Source organism: Panthera tigris, chromosome B4, assembly GCF_018350195.1.
Source record: "Panthera tigris isolate Pti1 chromosome B4, P.tigris_Pti1_mat1.1, whole genome shotgun sequence".
NCBI lineage: Eukaryota > Metazoa > Chordata > Mammalia > Carnivora > Felidae > Panthera > Panthera tigris.
The window spans coordinates 90783956-90807449 of record NC_056666.1 but is presented as its reverse complement, the minus strand read 5'-3'; the positions used below and the strand labels follow the sequence as shown (position 1 = coordinate 90807449).

At 40.0% G+C, this 23494-nt stretch overlaps 1 protein-coding gene across 11 annotated transcripts in view; it reads left to right on the top strand.

Moving 5' to 3' along the window:
* GRIP1 (glutamate receptor interacting protein 1) overlaps positions 1 to 23494 on the top strand; it is a 682693-nt gene that overhangs the window by 469189 nt on the left and 190010 nt on the right. The window contains exon 1 of one of the 11 annotated variants that reach the window (XM_042992702.1): positions 3570 to 3588. The exons of the other annotated variants lie outside the window; for them this stretch is intronic. Within the exon in view, the coding sequence (XP_042848636.1) occupies positions 3585 to 3588 (4 nt within the window). The 5' untranslated portion in view covers positions 3570 to 3584. Of the gene's footprint in view, positions 1 to 3569; positions 3589 to 23494 lie in introns of those variants that run through there. 11 annotated transcript variants of the gene reach the window in all.

Sequence of the window (23494 nt, the reverse complement as noted above, 5' to 3'; positions counted from 1 at the left end):
TTATATCACTCACTATCCACTCGCTACTTTTGGAGTGTGTAAATTTGAGCCAGTTAGAGATGTTTTGAGTGAATAACTTCATGCTCTAGCTCCCAAACTTCAAAGGAACATCTGCAACCCAACTCTTAATTTGTGGTGAGGAAGAAGCCCCTTATGCCACTCTCCCCAGCCGTAGAGTCAAAGAAGCTTTAGGTGAGTGGTGGCGGAAGGCAGTCGGGGAAAGACCAAAAAGTTTTGAAAGCTCTGGTCTGCAACATCATGACGGTCTTATTGTTGTTCTCGCGCTTAAGAAAGGCACAATATCCTCAGAGAGCAATTACCTAGAGTATGAGATCAATCTTGCTGGCTTCTTAATTGTTTATTGTTCTTTGAACATCTCTAATTGTTAACATCTGTCTGATGTTGAGGTGCAATGTCCAGAAGGTTAGAGCGAAGCTTTCCCAGCTTTTCAGGGTAGCCTTCCCAGGAATTTGAATCAAAGGAAAATCAATTCCTTGCTCAACTCATGGTTCAAAATTATATTGGCCTTTGGGGTACAGGGAATTTAGGATCCTGGGTGGTGACAATGAATCAATGTGTCTTTGTAACTAACACTGAACCTATTTTTGAGAGCTCCCTCAGCACACCATTGGCATAGACTGTCAAAATACCCTTAGTCCCTGGGTGGTTACTCTACAGGGGAACTGAATGCCTCATTTTTGTAAAGACTAGTAGGGCACCATTATGTGCAGATATCCTTGAGGCTCTGTGGAGCATAGAGCTCAGAATTTGTGCAGTCATGAACTGGGTTTGAGTCCCTGCTCCACTATCTGTGCAAACTTGAGCAGGTAGCTAAATGCCTTTGAGCTTTGATCTCTATATACTGTATATATTACAGGGATGATAATATCAGCTAATCAAATGGAAAAATGGATGTGAAGTTGCACTAAAATTGTAACGCGCTTTCTAAATAAGAGTTGTTTCTATTAGCAGTTTTGTAAGAGGCACTAATGTCAACCCCAAACAATGAATTACTTTTATTTCTCTTTCAACAACCAAAACTGTATAGGAGTAAACTAGTATTATTTAATCTCATTCTTTTCTCCCCCCCACCCCCCACATGTAGATTTCTCTCCAGATGTTTGCTTTTTCATTGGAGGATAAAATCAGGCAGACAGTTTGTAGTCACCTGCTTTTTGTAACCATTTTGAGAGGGTTGTGGCTTCATAATTATCCTCAAATCTTTTTTGTTTTAATCTTCTTTTGGTTTTCTTGGACAAAGCAGGTAAAAATGAAAAAGTTTAATGTTTTGGCCATTTTATAGTCTTTATTGATTTTGCTGTCAGTGTTCATTTATTGCTCTTCTATTAGTCGATACGCGGCAAACGTTAGAAGCTTGCTCCCTCTTCTTTTTGAAGTGGGTGTTGAGTACAAATACTGTGAACTGCTATTTTTGTCAAAGATGCCACCAGGAAGAAAGCAAAGGACCCTTGATGTGTACTCTTGATTCAGGGAGATCAAAGAAAACCACCCATAATGGCTCTCTACTTATATCTGCTTTCTCCTAGTCCTCAGTGTGTCCTTTCTTTTTCTCATTTCATTTGTTTTGTAATTTAAATTTTAGTTAAAATGCCGTGCAATATTGGTTTCAGGAGTAGAATTCAGCGGTTCATCACTTACGTACAAAACCCAGTGCCCATCACAAGTGCCCTCCACCCATCACCCATCTAGCCCATCCCCCCACCCATGTCTGTCCATTAACCCTCAACTTGTTCTCTTGCGGTTTGTTTCCCTCTCATTTTCCCCCCTTCCCATATGTCCATCTGTTTTGTTTCTCAAACTCCACATATGAGTGAAATCATATGGTATTTGTCTTTCTCTGACTTATTTTGCTTAGCATAACACATTCTAGTTCCATCCACGTCATTGCAAACGCAAGGTTTCATTCTTCTTAATGGCTGGATAATATATACATATGATTGAATATATCACATCTTCTCTCAATGTGTCATTTTAAAATTGTGAATTGTGAACATTATAAGTCCATTTAAACATACGTTATGTAAGTAAGCTTTTGGTTGCTTTTTAAAAGAGAAATAAGACTCTTACATATTAGTACTGCTTGTCCTATGGCTTCTGAACTGTTTCTCTATTCACAGTGTTTCCTTTCATTTTAAATGTGCATTTTAGTTTATGTTACTGTCTTCTATCTTGATATGGAAATCTTGGGTTCTTTCTGTATGTTAATTATCCAGGCAAGGCCTCAAATAACTGCAATAACAACAGACTTGGAGGAAATGCCCTTTATCCTTATATCTGAGTATTTTAAATATCACTTGGTCATACCTGCCTGAACATTGTTTTTCAGAGCAATAGAGTAATAGGAGTTTTAACTTCATAGTATTAGAACCCTGTAATAAAAATAAAATAAGTAGATTTTTAACTTACCTTACCAAAATGATACGTGGTAGCTACTGAACATCACATTTTTGTCTTCTACTCCAGATGATGGTGGTGCTTGTCTTTTTTCAGCTGGTCTCCATCTAATAAGTTTTAGTCCCTAATTGTTTTACAAGTATGACATTTAATCAATGCTAATTCTCAAGAAACTTAATTCGCTAATGCATTAGTGGATCTTTAGAAGTGTTTCATTATGCACATGCATTCATGAAATGTCTTTAATGCTTATCTTCTGGAATTTATTAGATTCTTCCTTGGCAAAGAAAGCTGCCAGAGAAAAATTTAAGTGTATTCAATAATATAGACACAATATGTTCTAGAAAACCAGAAATTGTAACATTTTAATCAATTATAATTTTGTGTTTTGGTTGGTTTTTTTTTTTTTTTTTTTTTGAGGAGGTAAATAAGTAGATTCTGGTTTAACCAGATGACTTGAAATACAAAACATAAAAAAGGCGTGTAATGAAAAACTTCACTCTCTTCCATGCCCTCCAACCAACCAGGTCCCACCACTACATACACAAAATGAAAATCATGCGTATTGGCTTCTTAGAATTCCTCCAGATGTTCTTTATGCAAATACAAGCGAATATAAATTCATATTCATAACTTTCCTTTTTAAAACAAAATATAGCATTCTGTGCACACTGTTCTGTATGCTGCTTTTTTCACTGAAAAAAGATATCTTGGAGATCTTTCCGTATTTATCATTCTTTATAGCTGCATGACAGTTTTTTGTATGGCTACACCCTGCTTTATTTAACCATTCCCTCATTTGTAAATATGTAAGTTGTTTCCAGTCTTTATTTATGAACATTTTAATTGTTTCCAATATTTTGCTATTATGAAATTACTATAATGAATATCCCTTTACATATATTATTTTATCCATGTGTAAGTGTATCTGTAAGATAAATCACATTAATGGAAATCTGGGTCAGAGGGTATATGCATTTATAATGTTGATATATATTGTCAAATTGACCTCTTCAAAGGTTATACCGATTCATATTTCCACCTACAGTGTGTGACAGTTTCTGTTTCCCCACAGCCTCACCAATATGTATGTTATCCAACTTCGAGGATTTTGCTAATCTGGGAAGTGAAAAATATGGTATTGCCTATGGCTTTAATTTGCATTTCTTATGAGTAAGTTTGAACATCTTTTACTATACTTTATGTATACTTATGTATACTTTAAGTATACTTATGTATACTTACTATACATCTTTTACTTTTACTATATCCTTTTCTGTGAATTTCTGTTAATATCACAGGCCCATTTTTCTACTGGCTTTTGGTTATAGGGTGTTAAAATCAAATGTATGTAAATATCCCAGATTTGGGCAAATCTTAGACACTGATCTCTAACCAAAACCAATCTATCTGTGGCCTGTCACACTTGGAATATGTCCGCTCTGAGTAGAAAAGTGGGATAGCCAAGTCATCCCTGGAACTTCCATTTTCTTTGGGAAATGATTCTAATTAATATTGACAGAAATAAAAAGAGAATGTGATGAAGCATTCATATTGCTCAATTAATTCATGTGATGATTCAAGTACCCTGATGTCATTAGCTTTGATTAAACATCATTCTTGTAAAAACAGCTAAGAACTAAAGCTTATTAGATGGCTAATGTCATTTAAAAAAGATGAATAGAATCACCAATGTAGCAATTTACAAGCATTTTTTTCTCTCTGGCTAGGTGAAGGAAAGAGCCAGATCTGAGATGGGGTCTCCTTGAATAATTAAGCAGACTTATCTCTCAGTTCCACTGTAGAGCTGGTTTCTGAAGTTGGAAGGCACCTCAGACTGTACATCCCTACCCTGTCCCCCCCCCCCACACACACACACCCTCCTACCTATTGCTTATCAAATTGTTCCCTAACTCTTGAGGAGACAACTCTGGTTTCATTTCTCCTCTGACTTACTCTTCAGCACCCAGTAGACCTTTCAAAACACCCATACAGCCACTCACTTTCCCCCTGAGAATCAGAGAGTGAGTGGGTTGAGAGAGATGCAGACAGTCACATAGGGTACTTTTACCTGTTTGCTGGGTTGGTTTTCAAGTTCTGTGATACAAACGTTCCATCCTTCCTTCACTTATTGTACACCTGATTTTAGCTGCCTTTTGAGGATAATGTCTCCCCCGACCCCGCCATCTTGCTACTCGTTTCCTGGATTGTTTCTCAAGTTCTGAAACACAAACTTTCCATCCTTCCTTCACTTTTTGTACACCTGATTTTAGCCGTCTTTTGAGGATAATGTCTCCCCCAACCCCCGCCATCCTCTCCCCACACCTCTTGCTTACGGTTGAAGTGAAGAGTAGAAAGAAAAGAAAATCAGATATACAAGGCCTGTCATAGGTACGAAGAAGGCCACTCGGCTCAGGTCTCACATTTATAAAGAACCTCAAATTTAGATTTTTGCCATTATTTGCATATACGTGTCCCAGAGATTCATGGGCAACATTGCAAGGAGTAGGTGTTCCTCGTACAGTTTTACAATGTATGTCCCTGCAGTAGATCACAGAGCTCTAAATGCGTGAAGGATAAACATATTTCATATATCCTATAACTATATGGCACTCTTTGGAGTTTAATATGTCAATTTGTTCAATATAAATATTTAAAATATTCCATAATTTGGGTAACCTTATTTCATAATTTTATTACTGGAAAAAAAAAACCAATTGTCTCAAAAATTTAAAGTAGTATAGGCCTCTCTCAACTTCTGTGAAATCCCCAGGCACTCAAAAGGGCTGAATTATATACATCATTGTGTCTCGTAACTAAAGCCACCCAGATAATGAGATGCAGCTATAAGGATTTTTGGAAGTGATGTTTATGGACATTTATGGAGAGAAACTCAGTGTCTTCTGGCCATATTTCTAGAAATGTGTCATTCAGTGGTCCCTGAAAAAGGTGTCCTAAATTCTAATGCAAGCATGCTTTTAATTAAAAGGTTACCATTTATTATGAACTCTAGTATATTCACTTAAGATCAATCAAACTTATGATTCAAAGTCATACTTTTACTGGTGCATAGTGGGTGTGCATTTTGATGCTGAACTTGGGTTTCTTTGTGTTTTCAGTGAGTTCTATACAATTGCTCATGTGTAATATGTAAGGAACAGCCCGCTGTATTTGATGCTCCAGTGGTGACCTGGCCAGGCCCGACTCACCCTCTCTCTTAGTTTGTGAACTGTTAGTGGCTCACCGCCCCTCTCTGATCCTCAGAACATTGTAAAACAAGGAGGTGGCCCTTTAATTTCTAAGGTCCTTCCCAGTTCTTGAACCCTATGGCCAGGAGCATGGTTTCGTTATTTTAAATTTTTATAAAGGATTTTAGTTGCTGTGTGTGACTTTATTATATGGTATGTCTATACATCAGTACATATATATGTTGGTTAGGAATGTATTCAAAATATTCATTCAACAAATACCTACTGTGTGCTAAGACATATAGACAGTATATACAAGGCTCCTGCTCACATGTGGTTCATAGTCTGGTGGAGGACACAGACACTAGACGAGTAAATATATAGCCATTGCTAATAGTTTTAGGTGTTGGAAAGGAAATAAAAATAAGTTAATGGATAGACCGTGGCTTGGGAAGAGAGGGCCAAATTGGGAAAGGATGCCCAAGGATGAGGAGATGGCATTTTAGCAAGATCAGAATAATAAGGCTGGTTGTACAAAGGCCTGGGCAAATAACGTTCCAGGTAGAAGGAACGGCAAGAGTGAAAGCTCTAAGGTGAGAATGACCTTACCGTGGTCAAGGAGCCAGAGGAAGGCCGTTGTGGCCGGAGTGCAGTGAATGGAGAGGAGAAAGATATAGGATGGGGTAAGAGAGATGAGCAGGGCTAGGTGATACCTGGTACCGTGGCTGTGTGTCTGCATATCACCCTAGGGATAATGGAAAGTCTCTGAAGAACTTTAAGCCAAAGAGTATTGTGATTTTTTAAATTATTTTATGAGATAATTCTGCAAGCCATGTGAGCAATAAGTGGGCAAATTTTGGAGTCTGTTTCAATAGTGCCGACAGATGATAGTGACTTAGTTGCTGTGTAGGTGGTGGTAAGTGAATGGATTGGATGAATATTCCAAGGAAGAGCTGGCAGAATGTGCTTATGGATTCAAGGTAGAACGTAAGGGCAAGACAGAATCCAAGATAACTAAGAGTGTTTGGCTGTAGTAACTGCTTGAATGGGGGTGTCATGGAGTGCTGGTGGGGGGGAAATCAATCACTCCATTTTGGACATGTTAAGATTGAAATGCCTTTTCAATATTCAAGCAGAGATGATAGATAGACAGCTGTATATCCTGAGTCCAGAGTTCAGGGAGAGGCCATGGCTGCAAATATAAATATAAGAGTCATTAGCATTTAAAGGCACGGAACAGTTTGAGATGGTAGGGGATAGCAAAGAACAGGCATATCCATATTTACAGGCTGAAAGAGGGAGGGGAGGAGGGAGAGGAGGCGTCAACTAGTGGAGGCTGAAAAAAGATGTGGTTGGTGTGGTTAGTGGGGACCTAGGACCATCTGGTATACCTAAACCCAAGCAGACAGAGATTGACTCCTATGATGCTGCTCAAATGTCAAGAATGAAGAAATCAAAGAATAGTTTTAAAGTAACATTGATGATGAGAGAACCTTCTGATCAAAAGTCAGTGCTACCTATACTGCATTTTAAGTGTGTACTATTTTTATAGTTTTAAACTCCAGAATACAGAAGCATTTTTTTTTAATGCTTGCACAGAATAAACTTCAACCCAATGAAAAGTAATTGCCCCCTAATAGTGATTCAGGAAAAGAGAACAAATCGGTGTGCCCTGGGCAGCCTTCCAACGGATCTCTCTTCCTACGACCTAGGAGATGATTTGTAACACCCAAGAGTACTTGCCTTTCACCATATTTCACTTTTTAAAATAAAATTTTATAGAAAGAAATTAAAAAGTTCTTTTTTCAGAGTTGTTGCCAAACTGGATAATGATACCACCCTGTCCTTTGTCATCATTTATCATGTAAAGCACGGATACTAGTGGATCCTCATTATTTTAAGAGCTGTGGCGGCCTTGTTATTTGGTTGTTTCTCTTTTATTAAATTAAAATTCTGAACTGAATTGTAACGTAAAAAGCATCCCATGTGTAGACACAGTGTACATCCTAGCGTTGGGCTGTAAACGAAACAGTGTCACTGAAGATCTTCAAGGAACAAATACAAACAAGATTTGTGCAATTAGTGAAAATTATACATAAAGGATCAGATGAGCAAGCCGTCTTTCTCAGTGTAACTTAAACCTTTATGAGGAGCAGTAGTTCTGGGGCCACCAGGGCACTATAAAAGAAGTAATTTAATAAATGATATTCTAGTACCATCAAAGAATTGGCATTCGCCCACCTGATGTGTCTGGGGTTGGGGACTGAGTTGTGCCTCTGGGAGGATTTACCATATTATTTTTTAAAGATATGTTTTATATTTAATAGGTTTCATGTGTATTTTTAGGATTATTTAACTGTGTTTTTAAGGAGCCATTTTTAGCCTTCTCAGAACTCATCTCTAAGTAATTCAATTATGTGTGAACAGCAATGTCTTTGTTCTCAGTTGTCAGGGTTCTGACAGTCCCTCAAAATAAAATAAAAACATATGAAAAAGTCTAGGCCCTTAAAAATCCCCCTTTGCATGATTTTTATTTCTGCTAAATATGATCAGTTAACATTTGTCAAACGTGTAAGACCTCCTTGAATCCTTACCAGGCCCACGTTGCACAAAGCAGCTCGTATTATTGGGCCTGGGCTATATGCTGAGGTCTTCGCATGCATTCTCCCAGTTAATTCTCACAAGTTTGATATTCTCACAAAATAGATATTGTTATCCCTATTTGAGAGATGAGAAAATTAAGGCTTAAAGGATTTATGTTATGCGCCCAAAGTAAATGGAGACACCAAGTTTCAAACATTTTATGAACATAAAGCCTGTGTGCCTTGCACATTACTATGTTCACTTTATTTATTTTTTTTTTTAGTTTTTTTTTAAATGTTTATTTACTTTTGAGAGAGAGCAAGAGAGACAGAGTGTGAGCAGGGGAGGGGCAGAGGGAGAGGGAGACACGGAATCCGAAGCAGGCTCCAGGCTCCGAGCTGTCAGCACAGAACCCCACGTGGGGATCGAACCCACAAACCACGAGATCATGACCTGAGCTGAAGTCGGCCGCTTCACCAGCTGTGTCACCCAGGCACCTCACTATGTTCATATTCTACAAAAGAACCCCCATTTCTATGTTTGAATTGTTTGCAGTCATATTAGCTGAGAAACATTAGGCATTAGGTGAATATAATATAAAAATAGTGTGCACATGCACTCTGTTGCTGTAAGCCTTAAGAAGAAAATTTCTGTAATAAAAAAAAATTTTAAATGAACAGAGAATGCTAGTAAATGTATTTCCAAAGAAGACATGCAGATGGCCAACAGACAAATGAAAATATGCTCAACATCAATAATCATCAGGAAGATGCAAATTAAAACCACAATGAAATATCACCTCACACCTGTCGTCAGCTGTTATGAAAAAGCCATAAAATAAGGGTGGGTGAAGATGTAGAGAAAAGAGAACTCTCCTACGTTGTTGGTAGAAATGTAAGTTGGTGTATGTAGCCATTCTGGAAAACAGCATGGAGGTTCCTCAAAAAATTAAAACTAGATCTACCCCGTGACCCAGCAATTCTACCTCTGGGTATTTATCCAAAGAAAACAAAAACACCCATCCAAAGAGATATATGCACCCCTATGTTTACTGCAGCATTATTTACCACAGCCAAATATGGAAGCGATTGTCCATCCATAGATGAATGAGTAAACAAGAGGTAGTTCATAATACAAGGGAATGTTACTAAGCCATAAAAAAGATGGAAATCTTACCGCTTGTAACGGTGTGAATGGGCCTAGAGGGTATTGTGCTAATTAAATGAGACAGAGAAAGACAAATACGATATGATTTCACTTACATGTGGAATCTAAAAAGCAAAATAAATGAGCAAACAAAATAAAACAGAAACAGGCTCATAGACACAGGAAACAAAGTATGGGTTACCAGAGTGGGGGTTGCAATAGGTCATGGGGATGTAATGTACAGCATGGGGAATGTTGTCAATAGTATTGTAATAACTTTGTGTGATGGAGAACTAGACTTGTGGGGATCATTTTGTAATGTATAAAAAATATCAAGTGACTTTGAGGTACACCTGCAACAAATAGGATATTCTAGGTCAATTGTACGTCAATTAAAAAAAAAAAAGGAGGGGCCCCTGGGTGGGTCAGTCAGTTAAGTGTCCAACTTTGGTTCAGGATGTGATCTTGCAGCTCGTGAGTTTGAGCCCCTCATTGGGCTCTGTGTTGTCAGTGCGGAGCCTACTTCAGATCCTCTGTTTCCCTCTCTCTGCCCCTCCCCTGCTTGCACTTTCTCTCTCTCTCTCTCTCTCTCAAAGATAAACGTTAAAAAAAATAAAAATAAATAAATAAAATTTTTTAAAGGAGAGAGGGTGCCTGGCTGGCTCCGTCGGTGGAACATGCGACTCTTAATCTCGGGGTTGTGGTTTCAAGCCCCACGTTGGGTGTAGAGATTAAAAATAAAATCTTAAGAAAAATAAAATTCAATTTTTTAGAAAAGGAGAAAACTAAAGGAGAAAAGGAGAAAACTAAAAAGACTTTCCTTCTCTCACCTACTTCCAAGTGGCTTATCTTTGCTGATGGCAGAAAAAAAAACAAATGTGGTAAATGTTTGCGGCCCTTCTGTTTATGAAATTTGCAATAGGCCTATGTGATTTTGCAATCTAGATGAGAAGAGATCGTTTAGTGGATGGACATCCAGTTCTTTTTTTTTTTTTAATTTTCTTTTACATTTATTTACTTTTGATAGGCGGAGAGAGACCGAGCACAAGTGGGGGAGGGGCAGAGAGAGAGAAGGAAACACAGAATCCAAAGCAGGCTCCAGGCTCTGAGCTGTCAGCACAGAGCCCGACGCGGGGCTCGAACTCACAAACTCGAGTTCATGACCTGAGCCAAAGTAGGACGCTTAACCGACTGAGCCACCCAGGCGCCCCGGACATCCAGTTCTTAACTGTGAGAGTCGTTACTCACCAACCAGGTCACCCTCAACTGAGCCTGGGGGCCTGTGAGATGAGGTCCACCCTTTGTATCAAGTTCCATCTCAGTTACATGCAAATATGCGAAGCAAGAGCTCTTGGGGTCAAATGGAAAAAAGATAAAGGAAATGGAAAAAGATGATTTAATTATGCAGGTTGCTTGAGGCTTTCTGGTATCTCTTCACCAAATTTAACATCTTTTTTTTTTTCAATTAAGTTTGTAGGTATTTAAGAAAGGTGGTAAAGTTTTCTACTTGGTTGAACAAAGAATTGTGTGACCTAATGGATTTTTAGCTAAAATCTCCCATAATTGCAATTTAAAAAGTATCCCTTGAATTCGTTTCCTGGAGGGAAGATACTGATGGGAGCAGAGTGTGAGCGGTGCTTTCATATTTCAGTTTTATGATCTCTGTTTACATAAATGTGACGTTTTTCAGATAACGCACAAACGCTTGAACTTATTTCAAGCAATACATCCCTAATTGTCAAAGAAGCAAATATCTGAGCTTTATCGTACCCAACATAGCCATTCTGTGTTGTTTACTCCATCACAATAAATAGCAAATGTTTTGTTAAACTTGTCTTAAGCAAAATAGAAGCCAATAAAAGCTGCATGTATACAGTGAAGAAACACAAAGCCAGACTATACTTAAAATCAGTACCCAGATTGTTCAATGGATCTACACTCGCATGCATAACCTTTATGCAGTATATGTGTAGACAGTACACGTCAAATGGTAACCATGCCCACCTCTACGATATCTGCTATGCTGTGAATATTCACTCTAGACCCCTGAGAAAAACGGACTTCTCACATAGCTGCTGTTCTTCTATACGCTGTGCATCTGCACTATGTATTTGTAGACGGTCTCCAAGCTAAATTGCAATTTCTCCGAAAGCATCTCTTGATATAATGTGGCAACCCCAAACATAGAATTCCGAAGTCTATGAATTTATATAAATTAAAGCACAAATTTGCATGTATTTTCTAAAAGGTGATGTCTCTGGAATATTATAGGAGCTCTGTACCCTCTTGATTCTTGCCATTAGCTCTAAGCTCTTGCTCATTTTACTCTAGGGCTCAAGAAGAAGTCACTGGGATAAAGGTGATGGCCTCCAACTTCTGCCCATTGTATTTTCCCTGTAGAATAGGAGAGGAGGGATATTTGGGGGTTGGAAGATCCTTTTAGATCTCCTGTTCATATGCATAATTTTTCCTACCAGTACTCATAAATAGATACATATGTATGGATACCTACATCTGTCAAATGCATATGCATGTATTTGTGTGTATTTATGTATGTGTGTATGTAGATATACGGATACAGATATATAGTTATACAGATATAGATACAGACCTTCCTGATTGCCTCATATGGCATTGATATACACTGATCTGGAAAATTGAAACAATGTTTATATTGGAAAATACTTAGCAATTTGCTTCTTAACATTGGATTTCATAAAAATCTCTGTTTCAAAATATACTGTGGCTCCGAGTTAAGTGCCTCGAAGTGCCCTTCTCAAGCTTTGACAGTGTGATTTTAAAATACCTTAAGGCAAATTACATGATAGATGAGAGTGAGTCAGAGAAAGTTTTAGTTATCATAGATGAACCTCCTCTAAGGTATTATTGCTAATAAAACCCAATGTAGTTTTCCATGATTTCTTTCATGATTGAAGTGTCCCAAAGCAGACCCCAATTCAGTAATAAAACTGACAACAGCGATGGAAGAAAAGGTTTCTTTTATTCTGGATGTTTGTACATGTCAGTAACTTGTTAATTGGAAAATTGGAAGGGTCCTACCGAGTCTAGTGCTACAAAATCGGTTCAAAATTAAACATTCACATTTTGTGTAGTTGAATTGCATTTTCCTTGTTTGTCCTCATTAACTACGAAAGCTGAATCTTTGTTCAGGCAAGATTTATGGGGAAAAATAGTGAAATTGATGAAGTAGACACAACCCAAGGAGAGTTAGACAAGCAAGTAATTCGTGAGGAAACTGTACGTCTGAATAATTTGTCTCAGAAGCAAATGAAGATAATTTGATCATCTTTGGACTATTAAATCTAGGTACCTGGGTTTTAATTTTTATTTTGCCACTGACAAATTGAATCAGAATAGACTGTTTAATGAATGTCAGTGAGTTTCTCCAACTGAAAACTCAGCAAACGGTAGCCCAGAGCTTTGAAAAAAATGATGTGCCAACTATCTGCCTCTTCATTAAGATAGAAAATGGAAGGGGGCGCCTGGGTGGCTCAGTCGGTTAAGTGTCCGACTTCAGCTCAGGTCACGATCTCACGGTCCGCGAGTTTGAGCCCCGCATCGGGCTCTGGGCTGATGGCTCAGGGCCTGGAGCCTGCTTCCGATTCTGTGTCTCCCTCTCTCTCTGCCCCTCCCCCGTTCATGCTGTGTCTCTCTCTGTCTCAAAAATAAATAAACGTTAAAAAAAAATTTTTTTTAAAAAGATAGAAAATGGAAGGACAGGTTGGACAATGGTCATATTGGTTTACGTTAGTCAGATAACACACTTCTGTCTCCACTACAGGTTGTTTAAACTCTATTAAGGCAGTGCAGTGATACTAGGGAAAGAATGGTCTTTGATGTCAGGCACCCTGGGTTCGATTCGTGGCACTTATTAGCTGTTTAGGCTGAGACAGATTTTTAGCTTCCCGGAGATTTAATTTTCTCATCTGTAAAAATGGGGAAACCAGTGTCTATGACTGTCAAAGTAAATCCCCAGTCAAAGGAGTTCATGTGGTGGTGAAAAGCAGGTCGACGATTATAAGGTGGTGTGATAAGGGCTCTCATGAAAACATAGATTTGTTGCTGGGGGCTCTTTTGTTGCTGCTGGCTCTTGTGTCTCATTCAGCTTCCTCACTCACCGGGTAGAGGGATGGGGAACCATCACCTTTGGAACTCAGATCAGTCCCGGTGCTTTATTTAAACTGTTTATTCAATCCTCACAGCAATCCTAAGAGGTAGGTACAATACTATTTCCACTGTAGAGGTGAGGAGACTGGCGCTCCAAGAGAATAAGTAACTTGTCCCTGGTCACGCAATAACTAGCAAAGCCGTCCAAACCTTGAAAGTTGCAATGCAGTAAAACTCTGGTGCATTAAAATGGGTTTAATGTTTTGCATCCAAAAATTGTTTCCGGTCCAACACCCTTGCAAGGTTTCATCTGTATAATCACTGCCTCTCACTGTAAAACCAGAGAGTATCCAAAGTAGGGCTTTAAATAACAAACCTCACAGACTCCCTGGATTCTGACAGCCATGATAAATCCTGCTTTAATCATGCATGAAAAACACATGTCATCTGTTTGATAAGCAGTCATCTGCTGTTGCTTGACCTGGCGATAAATTAATAAAGCAAAACATGTGGCAACTCAAGGCATACATATGAAGTATATTATTCCCAAAGCATCCAAATGTGATTCTTACCCTTCACCTAACGGGCAGAAAGGTGTTGGCTCTAAAATGGCATATAGCGACACTAGCCTGCACTTACAAATTGAGCTGACACCTGGGAATTTTTAAAACTATAAGCCATTAAAGAAAGCGAGTTCAGAGAATAGGCCCTGAAAGGAGCCAAGGCCAGAAGAGATGGCAGTCTGGGAAAGAATGGCTAATTAGGTGTTAGTCACCGGGCTTCATAGGCTCCCTGTGAAATTATTAGGGGCAGCAAAGAGTCTGCACCTGTCTGTTCTGTTACTCCGCTGCACAGAACCACTCCTGAGTCTGTAAACTCCCTACTCTGGAGCCTGGATCTTTGCAGAGATGGGCTGGGAGAGCCAGAGGAGGAGGAAAGATAGACTTCAATGATCTCCTTTGCCAACCGCATGAGGCATACCACCATTTTCTTTGTCGTCTTGCTGGGGGTGGCCTGGTCCAAGATTTATTTTCCCCCTCCAGCTGCATGAACACTAAAGAAAGGCTTAAAATATTGTAAGCAGCAGGCTATGAACGTGGTGTCTGGAATACTAGAGGAGAAAAGAGAGTGTCCCACAATGTATTCATTGTAAGATGATAAACCACTTGTAGGAACTAGTTCATAAATGCTCTATCAGTAGAGAATGGTTGGCATAGAGGAAGAGTTAGAGAGATAAATTCAGCCAGATTTCATCTCCTAAAATACTTGGAGCTCCTTGGCTAAAAGGCATTCTTTCAAGTGATTTGTTTGTGTGCCAGAAAAAAACAAAAAAAACCCTTGAATCTTGTATCGTAAATTAAGCTAAGAATTCATGACAAGGAAGTGAGATCTGAAAACTGGGAGATGATATTTTCTTTTCTAAATTCAAATTCCGGGAAATCAAATACAGCCCCAAGTCTCTGTCCTCTATCAATATATGTAGTCAGCGAGAACACACCCAGACGTGACTGCTCTCTGAAAATGTGCCTCTTTTTCGTACACACACACACACAGAGAAATTATAAAAATGGATGTGAATCAAATTTTGGTAAATAACACATCATTGTGGTGAACAGCCGACTCTATAAAGATGTGTAAGTTAAAGTTTCATTTCTGCACTTGGTTTCCTGGGAGCATTTAGGCATCTTATTTCATTTCTATAAGCTTCTATCTCCTCATATGTCAAGTAGTATAATTGTACCTGAACAATTATATTGTTGTGAACATTGATTATGTCTTAAGGTATTAAGAACAATGCTAGGCATGTAGTATACCCACACTGCTTTTGATTTTTTAAAAAAAAATTTTAATGTTTATTTATTTTTGAGAGAGAGAGACAGATCACAAGCGGGAAGGAGCAGAGAGAGAGGAGACACAGAATCTGAAGCAGGCTCCAGGCTCTGAGCTGTCAGCACAGAGCTGGACGCAGGGCTCGAACCCATGAACCTCAAAATCATGACCTGAGCTGAAGTTGGATGCTTAACCAACTGAGCCACCCAGGTGCCCCACTCTCAATTTTAATATCATAGTAGTTGTATTAAATTCACCATGGAATACTATTTAGGATGAGCAATGGCACATTCTTCCTTAAAACTAGAACTCCTTTTGTAAAATGAATTTATCTCTCTCTCTCTCTCTTTTTTTTTTTTTTTTTTTTTTTTGCTATTCTAAGTGTTATTGAGTTGTGAGGATAAGATTATACACATAAAGGACTTAGATTCATACTGTCATACCATGAGTGTTCAGTATTAGCTATAATTGTTTATAGTATGGTCAGTATTATTTACATCTTAAAATGTCTTATGGTTGGGCGCCTGGGTGGCTCAGTTGGTTGAGTGTTCGACTCTTGATTTTGGCTCAGGTCATGATCTCATGGTTTGTGAGATTAAATCCTATGAAAGTCTCTGCTCTGACAGCGTGGAGTCTGCTATTCTCTCTCTTCCTCTCTCTCTCTCTCTCTCTCTCTCTGTCTCTGTCTCTCTGCCCCTCCCATTATCTCTCTCTCAGAATAAATAAACATTTAAAAAGATAGTAAATAAAATGTCTTATGGTTGACCCAAGTAGTTTGAACTACTTATTAAAGAGAGCACAAAGTCTGGGGTGCCTGGGGGGCTCAGTCAGTTAAGCCTCTGACTTCGGCTGAAGTCATGATTTCACTGTTTATGGGTTCGAGCCCCCTGATGGACTCTCATTTCAGGGAGACATTCTTTGTCTCCCTCTTTCTCTGTCCCTCCCCTTGCTCGCACTCTGTCTCTTTCTCAAAAATAAATAAACAAAAGAGAGAGAGAGAGAGAAAGGGAGAGAGCACAAAGTCAGAAGTAAAGGTCTGTAAGAAAGTATTTAGAATACTTGTAGAGGAAACCCACGGCATTGATGTATAATGAAAGAAGTATCTAAAAAATCTTACATGATGACAATCAAACCCTAATTTTTCTTCATGTAACTAATATCTTTCACATATAGCCAGGGAATTCAACCTGAGGTTCACTTTTCCTTGTTTACTTTGCTCTCCAAAAAATTCTGGTTTAATCCTTTTTCCCTGTTACCATAAAGTCTCATCTCCTCTTTCACTGTTTGGATTATTAATGACAGTAGACCCTTGGAAAAAGTTTTGGTTTTTCTGGCATATTGGAAACATCCTTTGGAGTATTGTTTTTGAGGACCCACTTGAGCCATGAAGGAGGGAGTTGGGAGTCACACAATGAGGTTGGCTCATATGATCCTTGTGGTTTGGTCAGATCAATGACCCTGGGAAAACAGTCTGTGCTCCTACCTGCAAAATGTTACTCAAGGTTAAAATCTATACTACTTATTTTTCCCCATTCTTTTTCTCCAGGATGCTAGATACAGAGACAGATTTTTCAGCTTATGTGTTAGAAACTAAGTCTGAATGGTGGTGGTTATCCTTTTTCGGTTTCGTTTAGCAATTTGTCAGCAGTAGTGACTAGCTGATCATTTATTTGTATAAAGTCGTTCGCCAGCAGTTGGCATTTGTTTTAGCTTACGCTATACTTGGTTAATAAGAAAAAGGGAAAAAAAGAAAAAGAAAAAATACTAAGTCACTGAACCAGATTGGAAAGTTGCCTTAGTTGTAAAATTGCATAATGTCACTGATTGCTGGAGCAACAGGTGAGGGCTTTAAAGGTTATTTTCTCAATAATCAAACCTATACCAGAATGCTCCCCCCATAGGTGAATCCTTCTTTTATCTAATGATATCCAGTGTTTCTTCCCTCACTGGCACAAGATTTAGACCTCTTTTTTTTTTTTTTTTAGTTTTTTTTAAATGTTTATTTCTGAGAGAGAGAGAGTTAGAGAGAGAGAGACAGAGTGGGAGTGGGAGAGGGACAGAGAGAGAGGGAGACACAGAATCTGAAGCAGGCTCCAGGCTCCGAGCTGTCAGCACAGAGCCCATCGCCAAGCTCGAACTCGTCAACCGCAAGATCATGACCTGAGCTGAAGTCGGACGCTGAACTGACTGAGCCACCAGGCACGGCCCAAGATTTAGACCTCTTAAAATAAAGTCGCCCTGATTGCATTTTCCTTCCTCTAATTTTTTTCCGTAAACTTTGACCTCTTTCTTGTAACTGAAATTTCATACTGAAATTTTCTAAATATGGAAAGCTTTGCAGTAAGATCACGTAAAAGAAGAGTTCTTGAATGATCCACTTTTGACGCCGTGACCATTGTTATTGGGACGTTAAAAAAAAAAATCTCAGTCTTTTCAATGGAGACATGTTTAACATTTTGTTCCACGAGTTCGCTCGGGAAGATCTATGTACTCGCAAAAGTTTTTCTCTAAAAGTTACTCCAGTTGAAATTGTGATCAATATGTGTCAAAGTAACTCCTTTTTTAAAAATTGTTTTTTATTCAGCTAGAACTAGCATACGGTGTTATATTCATTTCAGATGTACAGTGTAATGATTCAGCAGTCCTGTCCATCTCTCAGTGCTCACCAACACGAGGACACTCTTCATGCCCTTTATCTGTTTTCACCCATTTCCTCACCCCCATCAACCACCAGTTTGTTCTCTGTATTAATCAAAGTAACTTCTTCATTTCATCTTATTTATTGGTCAAAAATTGGGGGAACCTTAGTTACTCCAAATGTTTTACTTCTATTGATCCTCCCACCAAGCTCCAGTTCTATTATGTATAATCATATGAACCCCCCCCAAGAATACTCAGATATGTTCTAGCCTATTGATACCCACATACTTCTTCCTGAATAATGGTACACTTTTTTTTTTACATGTTTATTTATTTTTTTTTAATTTTTTTTTTTTTTTGAGACAGAGAGAGACACAGCATGAACGGGGGAGGGGCAGAGAGAGAGGGAGACACAGAATCTGAAGCAGGCTCCAGGCTCTGAGCCATCAGCCCAGAGCCCGACGCGGGGCTCGAACTCACGGACTGTGAGATCGTGACCTGAGCTGAAGTCGGACGCTTAGCCGACTGAGCCACCCAGGCACCCCACATGTTTATTTATTTTTGAGAAAGAGAAAGAGAGAGAGAGAGAATGAGCAGGGGGAGGGGCAGAGAGAGAGAGAGAGAGAGAATGAGCAGGGGGAGGGGCAGAGAGAGAGAGAGAGAGAGAGAGACAGACAGACAGAATCCAAAACAGGCTCCAGGCTCTGAGCTGTCAGCACAAAGCCCAATGCAGGGCTCGAACCCCTGAACTGTAAGATCATAATCTGAGCCAAAGTCAGATGCTTAACCAACTGAGCCACCCAGGCACCCCAGTGATGCACTTTTTAAATAAGAATTAGCAAATGTGGCTTTAGATACCCAATGCTCATTACCCTGAAGTAACTCATATTTTTCCCCACATTCTTAGTCTAATGCTAAGCACCTGTGGAACCTACACGGTTTCATAATGTTAAGATACTGAGAATATCAGCTGCCATAATCTGGTGGTTAAATCAAAGAATTAAAGTGTATACTCTCCCTACATAGAAGCTGTACTGACTTTAACTTTTTAAAGTTTTTAGTTGGGGGGGCGCCTGGGTGGCTCAGTCGGTTGAGCGTCCGACTTCGGCTCAGGTCACGATCTCGCGGTCCGTGGGTTCGAACCCCGCGTCGGGCTCTGGGCTGATGGCTCAGAGCCTGGAGCCTGCTTCCGATTCTGTGTCTCCCTCTCTCTCTGCCCCTCCCCCGTTCATGCTCTGTCTCTGTCTCAAAAATAAATAAAACGTTAAAAAAAAAATTTAAAGTTTTTAGTTGGGATCTGTTATGGTAATGAAAATAGGCTTCATGGCATTGTGTCCATCCCTCTTGAAATACTGATTCCTTGGTGAGGAGGCCAGCCTGTGACTGCTGTGACTCTTGTTCATCTGTTCCTGCTAGAAACAGTACTTAAGAAGAAGCATAGGGGTTATCATTTATGATTCAGACACATGAGCAAGAGGAATGCCAGAGGCAGAAAATGTGCAATTTCATGCTCATTAATTTCAGAGAGGATTTGCAAATTAACCTGGCTCGAGATATTACTCTTTGAAACAACCTGTAGGCCTCACCAAGAGGCACAGTTATTGCAGACCACTTCCACAAGGTTGACCAGATGCTCGGGGGCTGCAGTGGTCCTATGTATCCCCCCCATGAAGATCATAGGCCAGTTTCTGGGCCGGAGACCTCCCCAGTTCCAAGAGAACTGTGCACATGCGTCAAGGGAGCAACTTTGTGTCTGAAGAAAGAGAGTTTAAGGAGAGAGTACCACAGAAGATTCTCTCCCCCATGTCCTCACCATGACGCAGGACATAACTTTACATTTTCAGTCGACTTTTATTGGCTAGGGGGTAATCACACCATACTATTTCCTGTCTCCACCTTAATCCATCCACTGCTGTAGGTAATCTAACCTTAGATGTATCCAGTTACCCCATGAATTAGCCATTTTAGGATTGTAAAGGGGTGTAGAGTGGATCGGGAGAAGATGAAATTCACTCAGAATCATAACACTGCCCCAGTTTCATTTCCATTTGAGGAAATAATTCTATAAGTAATTTGATAATTATCATATTTAAGAACTGGGAATACCATTGAAGCCATTCTGCCAGCTTCTTTGTGGGCTGCCACTGACACTATCAGGTGACGAATAGGACAGATGCCTCGTCACTACCCGTGCTGTTGCTGTTGGGTCAGATCAACTGGAACAGGGCTTCCCAACCTTTAATGCACATACAAATCACATGGAGATTTTGTTAAATCCGATTCCATAGGTCTGGGCCGGGGCCTGAGATCCTGCATTTCTGACAAGCTCCCAGGCAATGCCCAATGCCACTTGTCTATGGACCACATTTTGAGTAGCAAGGAGTTAGTTAACGGGGCAGTGAGGGAGAAAAATGGTCTTATACGACCGGCCTGCAGCAATCTGAGCTCTGTGGTTGGCATGGTGTTTAGCTGTAAATATGTAATCCCCGAAATGGTTATGTGATTGTGATATAATTTTAGAGGACATTCTATCATTGTGACAAAACCACTGTACCTTTCTTTTTAAAATGAAGTCATTCTCTGTTTGGATGATTTTTTTATTCGATGTTCAAAAGTCAAAGACTTGGTCCCATTTAAGAATGTAAAGCACATCTGTGTCTGATCTATAAAACTATACAGAAACCTGCAGAGCCAAGGATAGACAACAATGCCACGCAGATGCAAAACAAAGAACACAAGAGAGGAGGGAAAGACAGTTGGAGAGGGGAAAACCATCTCTTAATAGGAAGAAGACTGTCCAGGAGCAGCACACCGCCTCTGCCTCCTGCCATCAAGCTCAGATCATTCCTCCTTTCTTCTGGTTTAAATCTAGTGTGTGGACTATTGTATCCCATTGGGCAAGGAGATGAAATTAATTCATGCTCATGATCAGCTGTAAGCAGGTATCCAACCTGCTTCCATACACCAAAGCAATAGAACTGAAGCCCATGTAAGACTCAGAAGTTTCTGACTCTGGAAAAGATTGAGGTGCATTTTTTGTTTGGTCCTAGGGGAAAAAATATTATTTTATCAAAGATTAGGAACCATTTGGGATTGAAGAGGAGTATTGTGCTGTATCTTTGTGCTTTTCTTTAAATTATTCAGGGAGGGGCGCCTGGGTGGCTCGTTCAGTTAAGCGTCCAACTTCAGCTCAGGTCATGATCTCACGGTCCGTGAGTTCGAGCCCCGCGTCGGGCTCTGTGCTGACAGCTCAGAGCCTGGAGCCTGTTTCAGATTCTGTGTCTCCCTCTCTCTCTGCCCCTCCCCTGTTCATGCTCTGTCTCTCTCTGTCTCAAAAATAAATAAACGTTAAAAAAAATTAAAAAAAAAATAAATTATGCAGGGAATGGTGCTTGTATTTATACATTATTTTAATAAGGATAAGACATAACTAAGTTCTATTGTCAAAACCCTTTGACAGCTATCCTTGTGGACATCTTGCTTAAATTTTAGAATGTGCCCCAAACTGCCAAGGCAGCAAATGAAACTGGAGGTCTAGTATCTAAAAAAGAGAAACGGCCGACTTACAGCACATTCATGCTGGGCTGGGATGAAATGAAAAGATTATGGTCCCACGTCACACAAAACTTCCATGTTAGCTGAAAACTAAAATGGCCCATTTCTTGATTTTTCTGCTTGCAGAGCTCTGGATAAGTTCATTTCAGTGGCTCTCCCTTTCTCTTCCCATGCCCCTCCCCACCAGCACCCTAAGCCCATGCTCATTTCTCCCATCAGCTAATGAAGCACATGTTCCAGTCTCAAACCCATGAAGCAATAAGGATTCCTCAATCACCATTCCACTTAAAGTTTTATTATCTTTTATCCACTTTGATTCTTAGTTTGCACACAGTAGGCACTAAAATTTCTGGGATGTAATTGAATTCAAGAGGCAGATCATTCCCTTCACAATGGATTTCATTTTGTTCCATTCATGAAAAACAGTTTTCTTCGGAGTTGGTAATGACGTGCATGAACATTGTGGCATGAGCTGCCTATCTCTCCGCTGCTAGGAAGTGGTCCTAATGTTTAATTGCACAAAATGCCTCCCCCCCCCCAATCAAGAAGTTAAGAGATCTGCTGGCTTAGCTGGCGCCTCAATTGTGCATAATTAGTTGCTAGGCATTGTTTAGCATAGGCTGATTAGTCTCAGCCAAAGGAAATTAATTTTTTTTTTCTTCAACAAAGCCATGAACACAGCTCGAGATTCTTGAAACCATAGTCATATCCTGTCCCGCTGGGAATCCCAGACACTGGGACTAGGGGAGGCAGGAGATGGAGAGACAAGAAGCAGCCTGATTACACATGGATGCTATTTGATATCAAGCAACTATTCAAGGTTGTGAGAACATGAGGGGACCTGAGTCCATTCCTCAAGATGTGGTTTTCTCAGCCCCAGCATGGGCTTTGGTTGTGATGCAGAACGAAGGCGCCTGTGTTTGCTTTCCAAGTTTACAAAAACCAGCTTCACTCAGAATATGTAATCAAAACAAATGATTTGTGTTTGCCACTCCTGTGTTTGGCACATGGGGAGACTGACCAAACTTGGGGGAATGAGAGGGACAGATGGTCTTCCCATTGTTCCACTTCTGTTGTAAGTATATGCTTGACTAAGCCCTTTCTGTGCCTCTGTCACAGTGTCGATTCTCCATTTAATGGAGGGCATTTTCCCTCGCCTCATGGGATATCACTCTAAAGGGGACCTATGCTCTTCCTTGTTATAACCAATACATAGCTCCTATGACAGTGGGCGGCCATCATGTGTGACAGTGATTATTTAGCTGCTAAGATGTCATTAGAGAAGGTTGACAGTTCTGACACCCTATGGTGCCCTTAATGATTACTTACAGCATTCACTTCAGTGAACAGTAGCTCACCAGTTGAATGTCTGCTTTGCCCCTATGGTGACTTTCAATAAGGATCCCTTTTTATGTGATCTATCATCAAAGTCAAGGCTGGAAGTCCTGTGTGAAAATCAGAATTCTTTTGCTTAGAGGCATTATCCTAAAGGACGTTTGATAAATCTTTCTGTAGTCTGAATTAAAATTAAAGGAAACGTATTTTTTATTTTAAAAATATTCTTTTGGGGCGCCTGGGTGGCGCAGTCGGTTAAGCGTCCGACTTCAGCCAGGTCACGATCTCGCGGTCCGTGAGTTCGAGCCCTGCGTCAGGCTCTGGGCTGATGGCTCGGAGCCTGGAGCCTGTTTCCGATTCTGTGTCTCCCTCTCTCTCTGCCCCTCCCCCGTTCGTGCTCTGTCTCTTTCTGTCCCAAAAATAAATTAAAAACGTTGAAAAAAATTTTTTTTTAAATAAAAATATTGTTTTAACATTTATTCATTTTTGAGAGACAGAGAGACAGAGCACAAGCTGGGGAGGGACAGAGAGAGAGGGGGACACAGAATCCAAAGCAGGCTCCAGGCTCCGAGCTGTCAGCACAGAGCCCGACGCAAGGCTTGAACCCACGAACCTGCGAGACCATGACCTGAGCTGAAGTCGGACACTTAACCGACTGAGCCACCCAGGTGCCC